We start from the raw sequence: 25,040 nt of genomic DNA, 5'->3' as shown, positions 1-25,040 counted from the left end.
TAGCTTCATATATATATATATATATTTCATATATATATTTCATATATATGTATATGAAATTTGGAATTACCCTATGTGATGATAATTATGATATCTTGGTTGACTTGTGCCGTGCCTGCATGGCAATTGGGACCGAAACCTGGCGAGGGAAGTCAATATGAACACAGCACACATCAGTCAAGTTGCAAGCATCAGGACCCTTTTATTCTTTCTTCCCCATTTTATATACCCTTTCAGGAGGAAACAAACAAAATTGTTTATCAAGCACCCAGGGTCAAGGAACGATCAGCATGCTCCAAGAAGCCACAGCTGCCAAACTAGGAGATATACCAAACAGCAAAACATCCACAGGACAGCCTGACCTCAGAGCACTCAGAAGAGGGGAGGTGGGGGCAATCTTAGAGGGGTCAGAGCCATTCTGATCCCAACAGACATGCTGTCTAAAAGTCTGCTAAATAATCTTATTACTTAATAATTTAATGATAGAATAGTTTCTAAGTGATTGTTTTTGATGATTTATTTTTTCATCATTAAATTTGATATGTCCATTGTCATTGTTTGGATCTGTGGTACATGAGTTACTTTAGCTTGCAGTTTCCATTCTCACAATTGTTATAGTTGATTTCAGACTATTTTTTGTCACCTGCAAGAACTGATGAACTATTAAGCTGATTTCTTTACTGAATGTTTATATATATGCATATGCGTGTGTGTATATATATATATGTATATATATATGTAACTTTATATACACATATGTACAGAGAGATTAACTTTGTTCCATTATCCCATGTTATACATATGTATAAAACCATGAGGAGCCTATAAAAGGTTAATAAGATTGAATTAGTGAATAAAGCCAAATTCTATATTCAGTTTATTCACTAGATCAAGGACAAGAGTAACTTTATTTTATTTTTTTCTGTTTGTCCTAAAAGTTCAGACATCACAACATTCTAAGCACTTGCTTTGGAGAATTCCTAAGCCCACTGCTGCCAGGAGCACAGAAACAGAACCAATGGTACAAAGAAGAAGCCGCCACAGATTTCAATTAAACACATTCTCAGTTAAGTTACTACCAATGTCAGCCTGATGGGTTCTTCATACTTTCACATTCACATGTATTCTTTTAGGTTTATGGAATATCCCAGTCCCTGTTTTTATGGTTTATAGCTACTTTATGAATTAAATTAGATAGTTTGAAAATATCAGAGGTAAAAATATATTTCAACCTTGTTAAGCACAAGTAAAAAAAAACACTAATAATTCTGGTAAGATAAATAAATTGGTAAATCTTTATTCCAGTGTGAATAAGGTGGTTTGGGCTTATTGTATTTCATATAAAGGTTTAAATACAAGTACAGTGAGAACTTTGTAAAGGTTAGAAACATAGCATCTGTTATATAAAATAGTTACACATGTACCTCATCACTCAAAGTTCCAGTTCTGAAAATTCTATGAAAGTAATAAGCATGAATTAAAAATTCATTTTATGATAACATGAAATTTGTGTTAAGATTTCTAGAATTAAGATGTTAACATGTCTACTTGTTTAACATACAAATTTACCTCTCTCAGAAGATTCAACAGCGGTCTTAATTTTTTAACATATTCTCAACTACTGAAGTTGTTTATTATTTATTAATAACATAATACAAATACTTGCCAATAATAAAATACTTGACTAATGTTGCAAAAATTAACTTAAAATCAATTTTAATAATTTATGTGTCACTTGGCACTATAGTTATATTAATTTAAAAATAATACATTAAATATAAGCTTCTTCATTTTCCTAAAAGACATGCCTTAAAAAGCCAAAGACAGCATATGCAGCCCATGACATTTCTAGTGTTACACTAAGTGACATCACTATAGGTGACATACAATGTTGAATATTTTCTTTTACTAACAGAGACCAGGCTTTTAAGTGACTTAGAGAACACAGCAATGTAAGTGAGGCTGCTTACCCAAATCTCTACCTCTCCTAGCAAGCTAACTAAATGCTGTAGTCATTAGTTTATATTGCCTTGAAATATCTTCAATGTCTTTTCCAGTTTTTCTTTTCTTTTTCTTTTTTTTTTTACTAGAAGTTATTCAAATAGAAACATTCTTGAAGTAGTAAGCTTTCATATTAGTAGGTACCACATTTAAAAAAGACAATAAATTAATAAAGCTAATACATGATAATATAAAACACTAATATTGTTTAAAAACAGCTTAGCTTGTGAACACAGACAATTCAATTCATTACTCTTGATCAACTTCATGCCTGATGCAGAAAAAGTAATTAAATTCTAATTTATATGTGTTTAGATTTAACTTCAATTTCCATATTAACCTAATAGTAAATCTACTAACTTTTATTTCTATTTCTATTTTCATTTTCTCTCCTCCAGCGCTCCTTGCTAAGCTTTGAACAGTACCTGCTGTATTACTCACTAAGAACTCAACAGACAGCCAAGACTACATGAACAGATTTAGGACATCTTCTGTCATGATTATCAGTAGTGAACAGACAAACAATGGATGTCTCTCGATCCAAACAAATACATAAAGGGAAAATACTGCGATTGTTTTCTTGTTTCTCTTGTACCCGAGATCAAAGTAAATTCAAGCATAAATCTCATGAGGTGGAAGAAAACCTCTGTAGAGAAAATAAGGCATTGAGAGATGAAAACAAGGCTCTGAGAAAAGACAACAAATTCCTGTGGGGGGAAAACAAAGCCTTAGGAAGAGAAAATAAAACATTTCGGATGGACAACCAATTCATCAGGGAGAGGAATCATATACTAAGGCAGCAGAACCAGCTACTCCAGAAAGTGAAAAGGTTGATTTTAGAGAATCAAAAACTCTCTGGCGAAGAACTCGGTGCCTTGAACACAGAAAAACAGTCTTACTGGCAACAGAATCGCGCCATGGAGGCTCAGATCACAGCTCTCAGGCAACAAGAGAAAGCCTTCCAGCATGAGGCTAAAGCTCTGCATGAGGAGATCAAATCCCTGAATGAAGAGACCAAGGCTCTCCAGCACCAGGAGAGGGCTCTCAGGATGGAAGGGAAGGCCCTGGTGAGGGATGGAGCGGCTGCTGAGTTGCAGGAGGCCCTCACAAAGGAGGGAGCTGCTCTGGAGATGGAAGAACAGGCTTTGTGGAAGGAAGAACAGGCTCTTAGGGAGGAGAACAAGGCACTGAGAGAAGAGCATGGGGCTCTACAAGAGGAGGAAGTCGCCCTTCAGGAAGAGGCAAAGATCCTGCAAGAGTGGAATACTATTCTTCAGGGAAAGATCACAAAAAATCTCCCAGGGCAAACGGAGAAAAACGACGCAGAAAAGTGTGACCTAAGAACTAACCACAATGCCCTGACAATCATCAGCATTCCGGAACGTAAAACTAGAATTCGAAGGTGATACATTGTTGTTAGAAGCCTCAGAAATTGAAGTGCTCAATATTGGCTCCTGGCAACTAAATAAAGGCCTGAGAAATGAACAAAACTATTTAGTTCCTTAGTTTTCTCTGAGTTACAGACTATTGTTGGTAGCATTAGTCAAACATTTAATGCATAAGACTGTTTTAACCTTTGGGAGAATTTTGATGAAGCTCATAGACCATTGTAGGAAACGAATAGCAAGTATTGTTCTTAAAACTTGTTTTTTGATGTTTTTCTTTTTTTTTTTTTCATTTTTTATTAAGAAATTTTTTTTTTCATTTTACACACCAATCAGAGATCCCCTTCTTCCCTCCTCCTGACCCCCCCAGTCTTCCCACACACACCCCCAACAGATCCCCCATTCCCTCCTATAAGAAGGCAAGGTGTCCCATTGGGTTGCACATCCAGTCCAAGCCCTTCCTCCTGCTTCAAGACTGCACACAGTGCCCCATCATAGGTAGTGAGCTCCAAAAATCCCCCTCATGTATCAGGGATGGATTATGAGTCTACCTCCAGGGGACTGCCGGGCAAATCATGCTACAAAATTGTCTTGCAAGGCAGAGTATGTTTTTTTGGTTTTTTTTGTTTTTGTTTTTTTTTTCTTTTGTTGTTGTTGTTAATGACCTATGCATATCTGTAATGCCAGCAATTGTGAAAAAGATAGAGGGATCAGGGGTTCAAGGCTGCCCTTGACTTCTATATTTCAAGGCTAGACTGAGCTACATGAGACCTTGTCTTCAAAAGCAAAGCAACAATATTTTTCTTTTACAAATTAAAATCATTTTAATGTAAATTATTTTAAGTAAGGAATAAAAATGTTTATAATTTCTATATTAAATAAAATTTCTTCTGCCTCTTCTAACTAAATTCATATCAAGTAAAGATCCTTATACTAGTAAGAAAGAATCCAAGATAGATGTTAGTACAAAAGGTATTAATGTTCAGTTTCCCCACATTTTAATTTTTCTTCTCATTTATTGTACTCTTTTACTTATTAAAAGTAATACTTCTTAAAATCGCATAGCTTGTTATCTTACAAGAACAGTCCCCAGCATTCCAGGAAGTTATCTGTCCTTGGGCAAGTGGGCCGTACAGGTTAGAGACATTTTTAAACAGATCTCCTAAGCACAGTAACTTAAATTTAAAACCTAACTTTAGCAGTCACAGAGGCCATGAGGACAAGGCAGAGTAACCCCTTCCCTAAACACACCCTCTCAACTGTTATTAAAAAAAGCTCGGTGGTGGTGGTGGTGTAGTGGTGGTGGTGTGGTGTGGTGGTGGTGGTGGTGGTGGTGTGGTGGTGTGGTGGTGTGGTGGTGTGGTGGTGTGGTGGTGGTGGTGGTGGTGGTGGTGGTATGGTGGTGGTGTGGTGGTGTGGTGGTAGTGGTGGTGGTGTGGTGGTGGTGGTGGTGGTGGTGGTGGTGTGGTGGCATACGCCTTTAATTCCAGCACTCGGGAGGCAGAGGCAGGTGGAGTGAGTTCGAGGCCAAGCTGGGATACAGAGTGAGTTCCAGGAAAGGTGCAAAGCTACACAAAGAAACCAAGTCTCAAAATCCAAAAAAAAAAAAAAACACACACACACACACAATCCAAAAGCTTTCTCTCTCCCTCTCAGCAGCAGGCTTCCTCTTTGGGCATTCATCTGCTGCCTTTTTACCGTTTATTTCAATAAATTCTCACTTTGTCAAAAATAAATAAATAAATAAAAGTAATACTTCTCATAAAATTTTATGAACTACAGGGAAAAAGAGAATAAAGCTCTCCGAAATACAAGAGAAATGTTATGGATTGATATATGAATATGTAGAAGAATTTCTGCTTAAGAGAAATTAAAGAGCCAGGCATGATCTAACAGGCCTATAATCCTACCACCTTGGAGGAAGAAGTAGGAGCTGCTTTGTGAGTTTGAGGTTAAACTGGTCTGCATAGTTGGATCTAACCCATCAAAGTCCAGTGAAATCTTGTCTTAAAGAAAAATTAAAGAAATACTTCATTTTTCATATCAGTAGTAACAGCTGATCTAATTGTGATTTTTAAAAATTATACTTCACCGTTATACATCTCTAAATATCTAGTTTCAGAACAGTAGAAAGGAAGTTTCAAAGGCTGTGTGTTATGTTCATTGTCTTAAACTTTGAAGACTTAATTCACTGTAAATAGTAGCTTCTGTTGAATATATCTGAAATATCTTGTCTATTATTATGTTGTTAGGAAATAAAAATGTAAGAAAAGTATCAAAAGGTAACACATTTATGTCTCCATGTTGACAAAAATATATGTATAAAATACATCCCATTCCTACCTATCTCTATTATGTTCTTATAATAAATTTAATAACAAAAATAAAATCATATTTCTAATTTAAAATGCCATAGTCTGATAATGAACATTGAATCAAACACACCATTTTATTCTTAAGGCAATTTATCTAAAATTTCATTGGCCACTTTTTCCCCACCATGTTTAGTTTCCAAATATGTAATCTGACTTTGGAGAAAAGCATAATATTACATGAGACTTAGACATGTGTTTACTGGGGTTTTAATCCATTTAAAACCAAGAAAAAAATACAGTGAAATTAGCATTAGTTCTATCTCAAATATGATGGGAAAAAAATGCCTGAAAACCAACTTCAGGAAACTAGAAATGAGTAGAGAGACTTCTCTATAGTTTATATATTCTTACATGTTATTTTTCATAGACAAGAGCCATAGTTCTTTAAAACAACTTAGGGCTTGTTAATGAGGGCAGGAGACATGTTCTCAGTGTAGAAACAGTTACCAAGAGCTCCTCTCATTCATAAATCTCTCATTATTGTATCACAAATAAAGAACAATAGTTCAGTTGAAGGTGAAATATTAATAGGCAAGCCCAAGCTATTACCAACAGACCATCAACCATGCACAGACAAGGATATCTACAAATGGAGGAAACAAAAAGTGTTAAAGGAGTATGAGAAATTTTTGCGATGGGGTATTTTTTGTCCTCTGTTTTCTTAATTCAGTTGTATTTCCAGAATGCGAACATTGTAGATGACAGCATCTCATCCCCAAGTCAAAACTTTTGGGAATGCCTGGTAGGACATATTTTTTTCAATCTCTTTTTGTACTCCATCCTTACACAACTCCAGGCCTGGGTCTGACTAGAGTGATAAAGTAATGAAGAAAAGACAGACATACAAAGAATAAAACTATTGATACTGAGTGAACTGGTCCCTGGTGGAGAAACAGTGTTACCCTTGTAGCTTAGCATGTTGATTATACACAGTTTAACAGTGTGAAAGGTTGTTGAATACAACTGAAAAAGAAGATAGTATTATTACCCAAAGATAAACAAGGAGTCATTGTTTATGGTCCACAGATTGACCAAGAAGATAGGTTGAGCAAATATCAGTTAGTACAGTATCTTTAAGTAACAGTCTTCAGGGATGAAACATGCAAAAGAGAAAGTTGTGAGGGAGTTTTTTGGACACACTTTCAACATTCACACTCAGGCCTCCAAGGAAGATATTGCACATCCTTGGGACTGAGGCTTTGGACTTCTACACATGGTTGTGACCATGTAAAATAGCACACAGTCAATCAGGACTTCACTAAGGGTGTTCTGTTTTCCACACCCTGAGAATTTAAATGTTAAGTTTAAAAATCAAGATTTCCAAGAAATCAGCCTAAGAAATCATAATTTTTCCAGTACATTCCACAAGCAACAAATTATATAGCTCATGAAACTTTTAGACTACTTCTGTAAATATAATTACTTTATGTCTTTTTTAGTATCAGACACTTATCAAAATTTCTACTAAAATTTCCAAGTACCATTATAATTATGAAATACTATACAAAGAACTATATTTTACAACCCACATGAAATGGACATATTTAGGAAAACTATGATCTTTAATATTATTACCAAATGTATATTAATTTTTAAATAATATACTTATAAGAAATATTTTTGAAGGAAAAATAGGACCGCTTGATGATCACAATGCATAAGATTATTGTGTATTTACTGAGACTTTTATTAGTTTCTAGAGCTTTATTGATAGAGAAGAGTTTCAAGACAAACAATTCTAACAAAAAATTGTTATGTAGTAAGCCGGTCATGTATAATAGGTTATGCCTATTATACAGGACAAGGATCAGCACTCAGTGTCATTAATGGTTACATACATAGCAATTTTAAGGCCATCCCAGCACAGGAAACCCTATCTGCAAAACAATAACAACAAAAACAACTAAAGTATGTTTGAGATATACTTACCAACATTTCAGTAACTTGTAAATGTATTTAAATGTGTTTTTTAGGATGGTCAAGAAAATAATCTAAATAAGGCAGCAATCACCAAAATATATTCTCTCAATATCCTCCAATATTCTTTTTTAACTAATTTTCTAATTCAAATGTATTATCCAGGAATGATTTTCATATGTTAGACATCATAGAAGCAAGCTAGTTCTGTATCTCTAGTAGGAATAAAATGAGAAATGCCACTTTTCTTTATGGTTTCCAGAAGGACTGGTTATAGATATACCAGTGTTCCCCCTGATATTGCTCTGACACAAGACCAGCAACATGTCATTAGCTTGAGGAGAAACTAGTTTCATACATGCTACAGCATCTTAGAAATGGTAGATCAACTGACTTCTTTAAGAGACCATGAGTTCTAAACTCAGCTATTAAGTTACTTCTAGTTATGATGACGAGTTCCATTCTTCTCCACATTTTTGTGCTCCATTATGCTCTCCATATACTGTTCTTATTTTTTGTTTCTGATTTTCATGTCATATAGGACTTCAACATCTTTAAGTTCTCTTCTGCAATGCACCTTTAATCTTTTTTATTCTGTGTTATGATTGGAACTTGAAATGTCCTCCATAGGATCATGGTTTGGATGTTTGTTCTCCAACTGGTGGGATTTTTGGACTCAAGGAACCTTTAGGAATTGGTACATAGCTAGCAGAACTGGTTCACTTGGTCAGGCCACGGAAGGTTGAGAGAGGCTCCTGCTTCCTTCCTGCCTTGAACATTTTGCTTCCTGGTCTACTGCAGTGGACTTAGCTGATGCTCCACACTTTCCTACTCATAACTGACTCAAACCGTCTGATTCATTAATAAAATAGATCCTTCTTCAGAAAAGCTGTCTGGTGTTTTCATTGCAGTAAAAGCAACTGTGATTAACTCAGCCATTGCATATCTTGATGGTATCACAGGATGGTTTTCTTCTTCGGCTAAGGCTTAGCAAAGTCAAGCCCGGATACATGTCTTCTCCTTTCACCGTATTGCTGATAATTTCTTGTGTTTTCTGAAGGATGATACAACTTCCATGAAAGGACATGATATTAGATGCTACTACTTTCTACCCTATATAATAAATCATCTTCAGACTTTTTGGTTGGTCTTTCAGGCAATCTATTCTCTGTAATCTGCATAGGAATATCTTTCTGTAACTCACCTCCTTTCTGAATTCTTAGCTTTCAGGTTGCACAGAAATTATTGCTTCATCAATATGCTATTCATCTCTTGTTTCTTAATTTTGCATTATAAAAGCATTTATTCCCTACCTGCTTTAAAATATTTGTGGTTGTCAAGCACATTATCTTAGAAATGTGGATTTCTTTGCTCACCTTTCTTGCTTATTTCCCTCACTAAGCCAACATCTGCAGAATCAAGCCTAGTTGAGTACTAGCCTCATTTGATAACTGTTGCTTCTCACTTCTCTCATTCCTTAACTGTATTTCTGGTATACTATAATGCTTGAAAATGTATTTTTGCTATTTTTTTTTCTTGACTCACTCTGTATTTCACAGATTTGAAGAAATATCATGCTGACTTTCTTGTGATGATATATTTTGCCTTGAATTATCAGAGCAGATGAAACCGTCTTAACATGTCCCCATTAGCAGCCCAAAAACTATCCACAAAATTCAGTTTATCTTAACAAATATCTTATCATTTCAATCCTCATTTTATATCAATAAAGCCAAAACACACAAAAAAATGGCTTTCCTAAAATCATAAAGTTAATATATTTCAAAAAACAGATATGAAACCATGGGATTTGTTAGCACATTGCTCTCTTTACTTATACAATCTCCTTCCACTACACCAAATATTGGACTATAATGCTATGTAGTCACTGAAAATTTTTAAATATGCGTGCTTTTAAATTTCATATATTTACAATTATGCCTACTCCTATTTCATTATTATCAGTTACTTATCATTTTAAAGAATTTTATTTATTTTAATCAGAAAGTAAATAGCAAGAGCAACAGCATTCAAAAAGAGGTTGAAAACAAGTCTTTGACAGCAAATGTATAAACTAAGTTATCAAAAACCAATTCATCTTCCTTGAAATTCAATTTTATCTGTATTAATTTAGAGACCTTAATTAATCTCTGTTGAGGCAGACTTATGCTAAGAAACTATGCACAATATTTTATTTGTGCCTAAATTTTATCCAGTTATCAAATAAAAATGCTATTTATATTTTTTAGGACATGGAAATAAAATTTTATAATTACTTTTTCTTAAAACAACAAAAGAATTTTACAGCAAGAGCATGAAATAAAGCTTCAAATAGAGATTGAGATAATGGAATCACAATGTATTTCTTGGTTAATTCACAACATATAAATACTTATTAATTTACAAAACCCTTTATTATTTGTTTTAATTTATTTTACTGGTATGAGTGTTTTCTCTGCATTTATGTCTATGCATCACATGCAGCATGGTGCCAAGCAGAGGTGGAAGAGAGTCTCAGATCTCTGAGAATCAGAGTTATATATGGGAATAAGGTACCCTGTGGGTTGCTGAGAATGGAATGCAGGTCTTCAGAAAGAATGTCCAGCTTCCTTAATCATGAGCCATCTCTTGAGCTACAGTGAAAGAGTTTTATACTTTGTAAGGTTTTGTATTTTTCTGGCTTGTTTGCTAACAGTGCCTTACTGTTCAACATGTTTAGGCTCAAGAAACAGATAGTCACTCGCTGGCACAAGCAAGAATCCCATAAAAGCCCTAAACTGAAAGCAATGATATATGCAAAGAGGACCTTCAGGGTAAAAGAAAGAAAAATTACACATACACATAAACACACATATAAATATATAGAGATAGGTAATTTTACATGTTATCTTTATATAATTAAAATGCATTATAATATGGACGAATAGATCATTTTTAAAAAGTTGGAAAAGTGCTGGCATGACACCATGAAACAAGGAACCTGTAAAGATGCCATTGACTCATTTTCTGCTGGCTATCTATTGCTGGGCATGCAACCTACCTTGAAGAGTAGTTTGCTTCCACCATGAGACTTCTTGGGAGAAAACTAAATTTTCATTCACAAGTGGGTAACAATTGGAAAGTGCTGCAGGATTAGGGGTGTGGACATGTGTCCACTTCTCCTGTCGGGTCCAGGGCCCCATCTGGGGCAGAACCATGTAGGCCCTCTGCATGCTGCCTCATTCTGTTTGAGTACATAGGTGCATTGATCACGTTTAATTAGAGGGCTGTGTTTTCTTGGTGTCCACCATTCCCTCTGTGTCTTATACTCTTTCTGCTTCATCTCCTGAAGGGTGCCTTGAGCCCTATGGAGGGGTTTGTTGGAGACATCCAGTTTAGGGCTGAGTGTTTCATGGTATCTCACTCTATATGACTACTTTTCAGTTGACTTAATTTACCTAAGTTGCACTATATTCAACAGACTTAAATTAACTATTTTAAATATTATCTCTTGAAACAGAAATGTTGACTCTTTTATTTTGTAAGGAAAATTAACAGAAATTCCTTACTTTATTAATATTTCTTTAATTTTAAAATATAAGATTATTTTTAATAACACTTAGTAACTAACATCTTAACCTGTTTTAGCATCCATGTATTAATCATTATTCCCAGAAAATTGTGAAGTGGCATTTACCACTAGGAAATGCTGGATTCTACAGGCACATAATTTCAGCCAGGAATTATTAGAAATATATATCCTTTAGAGCAAAATATTCAATTGAAATGATTTTTATAGAAAATGAGCCTCACGTAAGTTGTTCCATGAAATCATCTTTGTTGGAAAAACAAGTTCTGTAGTTGCTACAGTTCCTGTAATACCTTAATTCAAGCTGGCCATGCAAAATACTTTTTCTAATAAATATATTGAGTTATTTATGATGCCAGAAAATAAACTATATCTATAACTTCAGTTTTTGGTAAAAATAAGACAGGAAAGTCAAGAATCTTACGCATGACTATATGTTTGTGCATATTTATATATGATATATGCCCACTATATATATACATATATACATATATATATGTATATATACATACTTATCAATTCAACACATTCTTGAAATATACTGACACCTGTAGCAGGAATGTTAAAGAGTCTTATTAATAAAATCAAACCCGAGGCCAGTTATTGGGGTGAACTGGAAGATCAGAGAACCAGAACAAGCCACAGCTAGCTCACCTCATCCTCAGCTGGTCTTGGTTCCTCAGACTGGAAGCCTCTGAGTCCTCATCCAGAATGGGTCTCAGCTAAATTGCTGCTAGAAGCCTGAAAGCTTAACCAGCCAAATGCTTAACCAGGCCAAAATGCTTCTAGTTTCTGGTCCTCACGCCTTATATACCTTTCTGCTTTCTACCACCACTCCCTGGGATTAAAGGCCTGCTTTCTGGGATCTAAGGCATGATGAGTCACCACGCCTGTCTGTATCCTTGAACACATGGATTTCTGCCTCTGGAATACTAGGATTAAAGGTGTGTGCTGCCACTGCCTATCCTTTATATTTAATATTGTGGTTGCTCTGTCTCTGACCCCAGATAAGTTTATTAGCATTAAACTCACTTACTTCCAATTAGACTCTCATATTGTAGGACCTCACATCCTTATGTCTTAACAAAATATTGCCAAGCTCACTCTACATCAAAATTCTAAAGAATTCCATACATGAATATATAAAGTCTGACTTGTTTGCTGTTCCTTAAGTTCTTGAATATTGACCAATTTCAGGTAGTTTAGCATCAACCACCACTAAAAATAGTCATAAACATCATTTACATATGATGTGTGGGTCCTGATTTTCATTATAATCACAAAAAATAATTATGATAAAGCGAGTCATTCTGCTCTAAATTTGCATTTATTAATATTCATTACCACATATTAAATTTTATTCTGAATCGTTAAAATAGAATTAATACATGATTTCATTCATAGAAAGTGAACGAAGGAAAGTAATTAGAAAATGACAGGCTGAAGAGGAAATTGAGAATAGGTTGTGGGTTATTGTATGTTCAGGATGCTAACCTTCAGTTTAGCAACTGTGATAAGAGAGACTGCGATCCTGAGAATATGGTTCATTAAGGGTCTCCAAGGGGAAGTCAATATGTTGTTAGAGAACAAAAGAAATATTAGAGCTGTCAGAAATCATTGTCTTTATATTGAAGTAGTCATGACAAAATATAGTAAATTCTCATGGAAAAAAAAAACAAAAGTGCACTAATTGGGTGAACAAATAAAGAGAATTTTTCTCATTATTTTCCAAAATAAAGTAAAAATCATGATTCACATAATTTTTATAACAATTTAATTCTGGAAAATTTATGAAAGAGGTAACTCAACAATGTTAAAATCTAGTATGCTGTATTATTCATACTTTTGCTCCCACTATCAATTTTTAAACTTTAGGATGTACATTTGAGGCAAATATGAACCTATGTCATCTATATGTATATCTATGTATATGCATGTTTTTTACTTACTAAAAAAGTATAATGTATATTAGGATTTATAGAAAATATGATTACTGTCATTGCATAGAAGTAATACGTGAATATCAGTGAAAACATTTATAGTCCAGTGAAAACAATTTTCATTTGGTTAAAAAAATTAAGGCTTCAATTAACTGTACACATAAATCCAAAACGAGTACTATCTAAAGGTTTTTCTCTCTACTAGCACTAACAAATCAACTCTGAAATTTTATAGTTTACAATAATATCCATACTTTTCATGACTCTGTATGTGCCTTCTAGGTGCATCCCTACACAGAACCTGCACTAAATCACTGACCTTTCTTTGACTAAAGTTGTGTTTGCAGTTGATTCCAGCAGTTGTCAACTGTGTCTATTATTAAGCTTTTCTGTTGGCCTCCCAGCATTGTTGGGCTAGCTTCTTGTGGATGGGAAACATATAGAATATTCACTTTCCAGTAGTTAGCTCAGACACATCCAATAATCTATTTGGAACAGAAAAACTCAGCTCAGAGGCTTAAATTATCAAATGATAGCCTGGTAAACCAAAATATATGATTGTAGAATTTAATCACTAACAGTGAACTTGCTGCACAATGTGACTGAGATAAGCAAATGATAAGCCTTTTAAAAACCAAATTCATTATATTATTATTATTATTATTATTATTATTATTATTATTATTATCTATTGTGGTCATATGCATTATATTTGAATGTTCTAAAAACTTATACGCTTAACATATTATCAGTTAAAAAAATGAAATATCTTCTACTGTGTTCATTTCTAGCAATAAAAATAACTTCAATATCAATATATAAATTATATAATTATGTTGTATAAAATCACTAACAAGATGCCAATTAACTAAAGCCTTTCTTGATAATGCTAAGCACAAGAATTTTAACACAAAAACAGGGCCATGAAGATGGTTTCATGAATAAACACACTGGCTGCGAGCCTGACAGCCTGAGTTTTGTCCCTGGAATGCACATGGTGGGAGCAGAGAACATAGTACCTCAGTTTTCCCTCTAACTTCCACATTCACACAATGGTATTACAAGCTCTTCCATGAGTAAGTGTAATGAACGTAAATTATACAAGAAGAAAGAGAAATAAATCAAATTATTTTGTTGTTTAGTATTCATCTGGGGGAAATTCTGATAAACATGATCTGAAAGGTGATTTTTACTTTATTTCACAGAAGTCAGAGACAGCCTAATTTAGAACATTGCTTTCTTCTGGGCTATCTAAATTTCATTCTTTTATGGAGATGATAATTACTTCCTGGGAGGCTGGACGCCCTGCAACTAGTCTAGTAATGGACTCAGTTATTCTTTAAACCATCTGCAACAAAGTCCATGACTAGTTAGTATCAAATGTTTTATATAATAAAGCACATCCATGAACTCCTGATCTTTCAACCTGCACTTCTCAAGGGCTGACACCCCTTGATTGGTTTTTGTCGTAAGGAGTGTTGCTCTAGGACCTTGTTTATGATAGGCAAGCACTAACGGAGGTACATCCCAAGCCCCCATTTAACTTTAACTATATTTCAAATTGTTTGTTTTTCAGGAATAGACAATCAGGATTTCAACATAAGAATTTTGTGGAGACACACTTTTAGCCTGTAACACTGAAATGATATATATGAGGTAATGATAAATCAAAGAAGTTATGCCAATGGAAAATGCAGAAAATTTATGATCTGTATAATGGGAAGACTTCTATATTCACAATTTACAGAAAAAGAAAACTCTTCATTGAAATTTTTAGTATTACCAAATAGAATAAACAAAAAGTCCAGGAGAAAATTCAAACCCACCAAACATATAATGGATTAATATTTCCCTCCACTATAGCCTCCTAAAAAGACAATGAACATTTCAGAAATGTCATGAAGAAGGAATGTAAGATGGTAATGAGCATATGGAAATGTTTCACTTTTGACCAACAATGGGGACCTGACTGTGGTGTCTCCTAAGAAATAACATCTAGCACTATGAAGATTCTATAGGCCACCATTGTCCTTTTCTGGTAAAGTTAGATTTTCTCAGCCATCTCATTCTGTAGAGAAGGATGTTATGTTGGGTATCTTCCATCTGGTCCTCTGGGACCTTTGTTTTGGTATCTACATATGGCTGACATTACTACAGAGAAAGATATTCCGAGCCAGCAGGAGGCAGTTGCATTTCAGTTCCGGGATATAGAATCTCGCTGTCTGTCACCATTGTTTCTGGTTTCTCTGATGTCTGTAGTATTAGAAACAGGGAATATCCCAAAGTGGCAGCAGGAGAGTCAGGCTTCCAGCCTGTTCAAGAATTTCTGTGCATTTCTGGGATGTAGTTAGTCCTGTGAGGAATGATCCTGAACCAACTGGCAGCTACCTCTGTTGTAGTTATTCAGGGCAATTATTTTGTAATTTGTAATTTTGATATACAGATACCAATTTCTACTAAGTCACAGGGTAGAATTATCAAACGGTGCTAGTGATGAAAATCTCACAAATACAAAATCTTATGAACTAAGAAGATTGGATGATGGAGGCCTGCAAAAGTCATAGATATTGTCACTTAATGATAATTTAAACTGGGTCACGCTTTTACAACTTTGAGTTTTGTCCTGTAGGATTATTTTCCAAAATGTTCTGTGTCCTAGCTCTAATGATAGTGAAATTAATCTAAGAACTGAAGCTAAGACTTTAGAATGGTGTCTGAGGGAATTTTTACTGTACTTAGCTATAAAATTGAGTTACAAAGATCCATGATTACCTTAAGATTCTTATTCTTTTCCTCAAATTTTATATTTTCAAAGCTTACTTGGAACTCTAGATAACTTTCTTCCTAAATAATATATTACTTAATATAGTTTGGGACTTTGCCAAAAAATAAATCCCTAATATTGTCCTGAACACAGTACAATTACTATATTAATATATGCAAATTTGACCAAAAGAGCACATATATCTAACTTTGTAACATATATTGTATTTATTTTCATGAAAATCAAATTAATATATGGAGAAATAAGCAAATTTATTTTAAATGTATTTAAATATGAAATAAATTTAAGTATAAAATAAGTATAAAATAAAAATACATCTTTTAGTGTCATTACAGAGTTTCAACTGAATCCCTGAGAGGACAAGACTCCCAGCAGAATTTCACTAAGAATGGTTTAATTCTGTATCAGTCACAGCTCTGACTCAGTCAGGAAAAAAAATTATTCTTTTCAATACACTTTGCACAAGTTGTTAGTGAACATATTAGTTAATGACCTGAAGGCAAATCTCTGACAATGTGATTTTGTGCTAATTGTGTGGAAAAATATTTCTAGCTTTTAAAAACGCAGCAGTCTGGGTGGCTATAGGGAATTTATCTTCCCTGTTTGAGCTCCTCTATTCAACCTTCCTCAAGGGCACTCAATCATACCAAATGAATCATCTAGCATTCACATCATGTCTGAAATCAAGGAAAACCCTCAAGAGTCAATGTCATGGATTAGACGACATCAGTCTGTTTGCATTCAGCCGGCATTACAATGACAAATAAGATAAAATTATTTGGAATAAGCGCATGCATATTTTAGCATCTCATCTTCACATGTTTTATTTTACAAAGTCTGTTTCTGCTATAACATTATTTTGTCACTCAAAACCTCTCATTTTAAGTTTATCATCTTTAAAATATTTTTTATTATTAATGAAATAAATGAATGTTCCTTGAGAGTATGTATTACTGGAAGATCACCAATTTACAGAGTTTAGCAGAGGAATATTTAGAATAGTTTTTCTAAGATACAAAACTAAAACACACAGAGAGATATTTGCTGTTGAATTTATTATGACTTGAAATGCTTATTTAAATATTGTTGAATCTTTCAATCTATTACTAAGAAATGTAATGGAGAGGTAGTTATATATTAAGTATATGTATCTTAGTAACAATGAGCCAAGTTGCTATGGGTAATCTGTAAAACAAAAAACAAAAAAACAAAAAAATTGGTAATATCACAATCACCTTAAATACTGTATCTTACATAAGTCAAGATATGTGCATAAATTTGAACATAAATTTGGCTTATGGATTACAGTGGATTAGCTAAGATTTTATTATCTAAATTATATTTTACAAATGTTTAATAATCATTCATATTAAATGTATTTTCTCTCCATCTTAACATACACATATATTTTAACCATATATATATGGTGTATATAATTTTATATATATATATATATATGGTATATATAATTTTCTTCTACATGCCTGTGGTGGTATTGTGTTCCCCAAAATGTTGTGTACTCTAATAAATTTATCTGGGGTCAGAGAACAGACACCCACTAGATACAAAGGCTAGAAAATGGTGGCACTCACACCTTTAATCCTAGCATTCCAGAGATAGAAATCCCTCTGGATCTCTGTGAGTTCAAGGCCACATTGGAAATAGCCAAGCATGGTGACACGCCTTTAATCCCAGAAAACCAGCCTTTAATCCCAGGGAGTGATGGTAGAAAGCAAAAAGATATATAAGGCGTGAGGACCAGAAACTAGAGGCATTTGGCTGGTTAAGATTTTGGCTGGTTAAGCATTCAGGCTTTTGAGCAGTAATTCAGCTGAGACCCATTCAGGATGAGGACTCAGAGGCCTCCAGTCTGAGGAGACAAGACCAGCTGAGGATCCGGCGAGGTGAGATAGCTGTGGCTTGTTCTGTCTCTCTGATCTACCAGCATTGACCCCAATAACTGGCCTCAGGTTTGATTTTATTAATAAGAACTTTTAAGATTCCTGCTACACATGTCTGCTTGAATTTAAGTGAATAATACAGGCTTTAGTAGAGCTAGGCAATTCAAAAGTTTGCCCGTCAAGGAACATGCTAATTTATACCCTTCATTGTGGTCTTCTTTATAAGATAATGCAAAGCTCACTTTTGTGATTCAGTCATTGTAAACACAGGTTTTCTTCACACTATGTATTATAAAAACTTAAAGGTTCTAGACAAATTTAAAGAACAGGGAGCATAGGAATATGGGTGTTAATGCATACTCTCTCTCCTTTGTTCATCACGAGAAAGAAGATGCTTTATATTGTACATGTAAAATTTGTACTGTTTTATGCAGAACAACACAGAGAAAATGAATCTTTCAATTATAGAGCAGTCTTTATTTTTTAATCTCCCAGTTTACAAATAAAACAAACTGTAAAATGTTTATATGAAAAAAATCTATAAATATCTAATAAATCAAAGAGATTAAAAAATCCTATATATTGTTTATGAATAAAGTCTCAAACTGTCAGTGTACCCTGACTTGACTTAGACATTTTATGCTTCCAAATCAAAGTCCAATGAGTTATTTTATTGACAACAAACTGTCTCTAAAGTATCTAGATAGAGGAGAAAGACAGAATGACATACACAATATTGAAGGAGAAGCAAGAGTAGCACAATGACATACCTCATCCGAAGAGGAACAGTATTGGCATTACACACTAACACATTGCTAAAGTAACAGAGTAGTGTAAAATTAGATAGATCCATGAACAGGGGCATCAACACAAAATCGTTACAATGGAGAGAAAATAGTACAGGGACAACTTGTCATTTACATGCAAATAAATGTGTCTTTATACATGCAGTATTGACATGCTTTGCAATAATTAATTCAAAATAAACGCCAGACAAAAATGTAAAATGCAGAATCTTGACACTCTTAGAAAACAACATGAAAACCAGAAAAAAAAATTTGGTACAGTGATAGCATTAACACTAAAATATGATACTTGAAATAAATGATTAATTTCATTAAAAATGAAATTCAAAAATGATACCAAGAGAATAAAAACAATAATCGCTAAAATTGGAAAAGTGTTTATAAAAGATTCTGATAAGATTACTACATGAAATATACAAAAACACAAATCTCAACAGTAAGCTACGGCTAATCTGAATAAAATCAACAAACAAAGACTTTGAGAAAATGGCCTTTTTTCCCCCATGAACAAATATCTGGTTGGTATAATTGACAATAAATAGTTTTAAAAAATCTGACAAATTTTCAGGTTAGAATCTCATAGGGAATTTAATTGCAAATTAAAAGCAGATTTTGTTACCACTACACACCTACTAGAATGCCGCAAACATAAAATAATGGCAATACCAAATACTGTTGGTGCAATGGGAAGTCTCATTACTTGGTGGAGAGAGGGGTGAAAAATGGTCCAGACACCTAAGAAGACAGTTTGGCAGCTTCCTACAAAATTGGCCAGGCTTTCAGTGTTTTATCCAACAGGCCCACTCCTTGACATTTACCAAAGTATACTGGACATTATATCAACACAAAAATAAGAAATATTGACCAACAGCATTTGTGAACAAATCAACTGTGTTTATAATACACAAAACATGGGTGCAAATAGCATGTTTTTCAGAAAGCTAGTTAGTAAATAAATCAATGAATATCCAGACCATAAAACAGTTATTCAGGGATAAAAAGAAACATATTATAAAGTTATGAAATAAATTCAAATGTATAATAGTTATAATAAAATTCAATTTGCAATTCTGCTATTACATGATTCCAAATTATGGCGTTGCATAAAAGACAGAATCAGGGAAAAATCAAATGCTCAGTGCAGGAGAGTAAAGACGAGTAGACTGAAAGAATTTAAAGAAGTGTATATGATGCTGTAACGGTGAGTAATATGTGCTATGACATGAATTAGAAAGAATATGCTGTTTAGGAAGCAAACCAAGCAGTGAAAGGCAAATAACAAATAATTTAGCTGATAAGTGGAAAATAAAATCATGGTCTTCCTGAAGCAGAGTAGGAGACTAACAAAGTTGTAGTGAGTTGAGATGGAGAGGTTTATAAACATGCTAAGAGGAAAAACAAATAAATCTCAATTGCATAGAATTGTATATTCAGCAATTGTTTACAACATGGTAACTATAGCTAATTACAATCTACTAAATTCTTGAATACTGCTGAGAGTCAATTTTTATGTGTCTTATTATAAAAATGGCAATTTTGTGATATATAATATTAATTAACTTTAGTCAATATAGATTTATATATATATAATGTTGTATATATAAAATATCATGTTGCATAAGATAAAATACACATTAACTTTTTTCACACATTAAGTCAATTCACTTTTTAAAGTAAGGAAGGTATAGTTAAATGCAGGAAATCAGCATATAGAAGCATTTTCCCCAAATATCTAGTTTACAGTATGATTTTTTTCTCTCTTTAAATCTTTTATTTCTACTAACAATATAGAAATGCTTATTTGAATGTGTCACAGAACACATGATAAAATATTTTATAATATTACCTCTTTGGATGCATCTTGAACCTAGAAGTGTCAAAAACACACATCCATAAAGGTCACCAAAATAGCGAAACCCCTCTGTGTGTGTGTGTGCGTGCGTGTGCGTGTGTGTGTGTGTGGGTGTGTGTGCGTGTGTGTGTGTGTGTGTGTGTGTGTGTGTGTGTACACCAGAAAGAACAAGATGAGTGGAATTATCTGCAACCAATAGATTCCTTAGACTGGTTGCTGTAGAGCAAAGGTGTGCATGTACCCTCATGTCTACCTCTTATGTTGGAACAACCTGTGTTCATCTCTGATGAGGAAATGTAGTTGGACAGCCCATATATCCTATTCAGCAGAAGCTTCAGCCAAGATAAAGGATGCAGAAACATGATATACAGTAAGGTGTTTCCAAAAAAGATGATAGATGCAGCTAACTCTACAAGGAAATTCTATCTCTTATTTATGAAACCCACAGGCTATAAAAATTCTGTGTTCATTTATAATCTTTAAAGGTAAATTATGTAAATGCAGCTGTAAACAATGGTGAAGTTAGAGTTGTATGCCTAATTAAAGTAACAGGTCCACTTTATGAAAGGAAGTATAAAGCTACAGTATATGCCACATACAGAATAAATATCAAATTATCATACAAATGGACATATAAACTAGTGTAAAAGATTACATCTTGTGGAGAGAAATTAGTGGTGGCATCATGAAGACAAGAATAAATTGAAATGAAGGGGAAATAGAATGACGGAACAGTGTGAGTGATCTATCTTGTGAAATACTGTAGTTAACTTTCTCTATGAAGTAAGGTGCTCCATCACTTTTCCAAGTTAACGTAATTGGGAATGAGATTTGCTTTTTTTAAAAACACATTTTCCAAACTGACAAGCAATAAGTGCACACATTTAAAGATAAAGTAGTGCTTTGATTCGTGTATTAACTATGGACAATTAAATTCACACCTCATGTAAGTCCTCCAGCCTCTCGCCTCTTTTGGAATCCTGCTTCACAATATTTTTTACTTTTAGACATCAGACTTAGGAGAGACTTTTCATGACTACATCACAGATTACTTGTGTTATTGATGGTGTGTGTCCTATTAGCTCTCTTGGATAGAGAGTGGTAGAGGGAAAAGAAAGTGGCTCTCCAGGGAGAGCAGCAGACAGTGGGGGAGATAAAAATAACCCACTTCCAGTACAATTGTACTCCGTTAGCAGGCATCATTGCCAAACACACTTACCTTCTGTTTCTTTGAGTTTTAGCTGCCTGAGGCTTGAAAGTCACTTGTCTGAGGTTCTGCAGCCCCCATTCCAGCAGAAAAAAAAAGTGGAATTCTATTCTTTCTGGAAACTGTTTGGCCTCAAAGTGTCATATGCTTAACTCACTTGTCATCCCTGCCAACTCATTCTGAGAACAGTGCTGTAACTCAACAAAAATCAGTGCTCATTTTCTATCCATCCAGGGAAGTTAAGGTTTGGGAGTCACCTTGAAGTATTTGAAGTCTATATCATTTAAAAAGAGAAAGCATTATAATCAAAAGATCATTGAAAAAACACCTTGCTTTATTAGTTTTTTTTTTTCATTTCTGCATCTAAACACTTAACAAGCAGCAATTTCAGAGAGCACAGGTTTATTTTGGCACATTATGGGAGAGGTACAGTCCACCATATCAGGGCAAGCATCACAGAAAAACTGGCAGAAGCCACAGCAGCTGCAGCATGAGGCAGTTGATTGATCATGTGACATGGTAGTCTGGAATCTGAAAGAAGAATAGAGTGGAAGTTGCTATAAACCCAAGACCTATGCCCCTTAACACACTTCTTAAATATTTCAAAAACATCTGAAACAGTACCATTATCCAGGTACAAGAATGACATCGTAGGTTGTGAGCTTTAATTGTGAATTTCATGTGTTTTGATCGTATTCACCCCCTTTCCCCACTCCTTCCAGAACCTTGACCATTTCTGTACACAGTAAACTATATGTTTGTTTTATAGAATAAAGTGGATCTAAAAAATAAATTGCTGTAAAACTCTTATTAAGTGTTGATTTCTTCATTTATTTTGTTTGTTTTAAGACAGGCTCAGATAACTCAGGTTGGCTCAAATTTGTTATGTAATTATGATCAACATTAACCTTAAGGCTTATATAATCAAACCTAGCCAATATAGCATTTTTAAAATACAGAACCTTTTATATTATTGACTTTATAAGGCCAGAGTATACTTTTAGTATGTATGAAAATGTGATGAAACTTCCCAAAATATATAACTAAATGAAGGCAATCTAAGTGAAATCTCCAAATAATGAGAGAGACATTGTCATTGACAATGACATTGCTACCAAAGCTTCCGGTACTGGGTTGGTTTACATCTAATTGAATTGTTTGTCAAAGGGGCCTCATGGGAATTCCTCAAGTAACTCAGGCTGTTGCCAAGACTACAGGTTGCTCTCCACAAATAGACAGCAAGGCCTTATTGCTAAAGACAATACCTATACAACTCAATGAACATGGAGATATTGAGCTGGTGACTCATAGACCCTTCCTCTCTATGACCCAGCTACTTTGCTAGAGGAAAGTACTCTATTAAAGGAGATGTGTAAACATCAGACAACCCACAAACTCTTTATCTACAATAGTATACTATCTGTGTAGGAGTTTGAATATATTTTGCCGCATAAGCTCATAGGGAGTGGCACTATTAAGAGCTATGGCTTTTTTGGATTAAATGTGTTACTGTGGGAAAAGGCTTTGACCTTTCCTATGATCAGGATACTGCCCAGTGAGTCATTCAACTCCCTTTTGCCTGGAGATGTAGGACTCTCAGCTCCAGTACCACATCTGCCTGCATGCTCCCATGCTCTCTATCATGATGATAATGAACTGAACCTCTGAAACTGTAAGCAAGCCACCACAATTACATGTTTTCTTTATAAGAGTTGCTGTGGTCATGGTATTGCTTCACAGCAATAAAATGTGTGTGTGTGTGTGTGTGTGTGTGTGTGTGTGTGTGTGTGTGTATACATATATATTCATTTCCCTGTGACTGTTTGAAACAATGCATAAGCCTTCATACTTTGCTCATTCCTGAAATGCAACATAAATATACATATATACACCCACGTCTAGAAAAGCAGCCAAATGATCCAGGCAACAGATGGGAAACTCAGAGCCCATGTGTTCACATTCTAACTATGCCAATAACTTGCTGGGTAATCTTGAGCAAGCTACATATCTTCAGCTAATTGCCTTCCCTCTAAAAGAACAGAGCCATAGGGCTGGATATTAGCTTTCAGAAGCCAAGTAATGAATTTGTCCCACCATCCTTCTTAATATGGAAAACATATTCAAATAATAAAGAGCTGGAATTGATCTTATTATTATTGCATAATCTCATTAGGTCTCTCCTGCTGTTATGAAAGCTATAACCAAATGCTTTATAAAACCCACCTTTAAATATAGAGCCTTCACTAAAACTGAGACAAGGAACAAAAAGACAACTTAAATACATCTAGCCTCTCCACAAAAAAAAAGAAACACAAGCAGACAATAAATGCATGGTATAACCCTCAATATAATTAGTCATTAAAAATGGAAAATCAAAATCTAATATTTCATCTCACACCCAATATGATGACTAAAGCTTGAGGAACCCCACAGAAGAAGGGTTCTAGGAGCCAGAGTGGTCAAAAAGAGCACGGCCCACAGAATCCACTAAGCAGGGCTTATAGGAGCTCACAGGGATGGAAGCAGTAATCGCCAAGCCAGCATTGATCTATTGTTGATCATCCGCAAACATGCTGTAGTGGTTTAACTTGGGGTTTTGGTTGGATTCCTAACTATGGCAATCAGGGTATCTCTGACTCTTTTGCCTGCTTGTGGGACCTCTTTCCTGTTACTGGGTTGTCTTACATAGCATTACCTGGCCATTGACTTAATCGTTCATGTTTTATAGTCTACTTCCATTTTTTTGTGTGTGTTATTTCAGCATGGGTTCCGAGCAAGTGATCCAGTAAGATATGAACTATAATATCCACAGCTGTGAGACAAATATATTTTCTGTTTTAAGTTAATGATATATTAATTGTTATAATGTCAGAAAATATATCTATAAACCTTGAGGATATCAGAATAAGTTCAAAGAAGCTAGTCATAAATGTCATATCTCATATAATCTCATTTTTGTGAGATTCATGGCAATCCAGAGACCACTTTATTACATAGTATTAACATGGATAAATGTAGAATTTAATTAAAGGACCATTGCAAAGGACTTTGTGTACATTCTTCTGAAAGCTGATGAATTCTCTTGATATGTGCAATGATATTAGTTGCACTGAGATATATGAGTTATATTTTAGCATCTAAAGATCAATGCTAAGGAAAGAAAGATGGTTAATTGGATCTTCTTCCCCATTAAGAACAGTAAATATTGCTAATGAATAATTTTAGTTGCCATGACTATGTCATAACCCAGGATATATCTAGATTTATAGGCTTGGAAATTTGTTATATATTTTTATATTCATG

The 25,040-nt window shown here is 34.3% G+C and overlaps 1 protein-coding gene across 1 annotated transcript; it reads left to right on the top strand.

Annotated features, from left to right (window-relative positions):
- The first annotated feature begins 1,871 nt into the window (after window positions 1–1,871).
- Window positions 1,872–3,482, top strand: LOC114684555 (coiled-coil domain-containing protein 70-like). The gene is made up of 2 exons (XM_028859095.2): window positions 1,872–1,952; window positions 2,400–3,482. Exon 2 carries the CDS (start codon window positions 2,526–2,528, stop codon window positions 3,405–3,407), a length of 882 nt encoding a protein of 293 aa, XP_028714928.1. The 5' UTR covers window positions 1,872–1,952; window positions 2,400–2,525; the 3' UTR covers window positions 3,408–3,482.
- Window positions 3,483–25,040: the final 21,558 nt, after the last annotated feature.

This window comes from Peromyscus leucopus, chromosome 9 (assembly GCF_004664715.2).
Source record: "Peromyscus leucopus breed LL Stock chromosome 9, UCI_PerLeu_2.1, whole genome shotgun sequence".
Taxonomy (NCBI): Eukaryota; Metazoa; Chordata; class Mammalia; order Rodentia; family Cricetidae; genus Peromyscus; species Peromyscus leucopus.
Note: the sequence above shows the minus strand (reverse complement) of the source record. Positions and strands in the feature narration are given on the sequence as shown.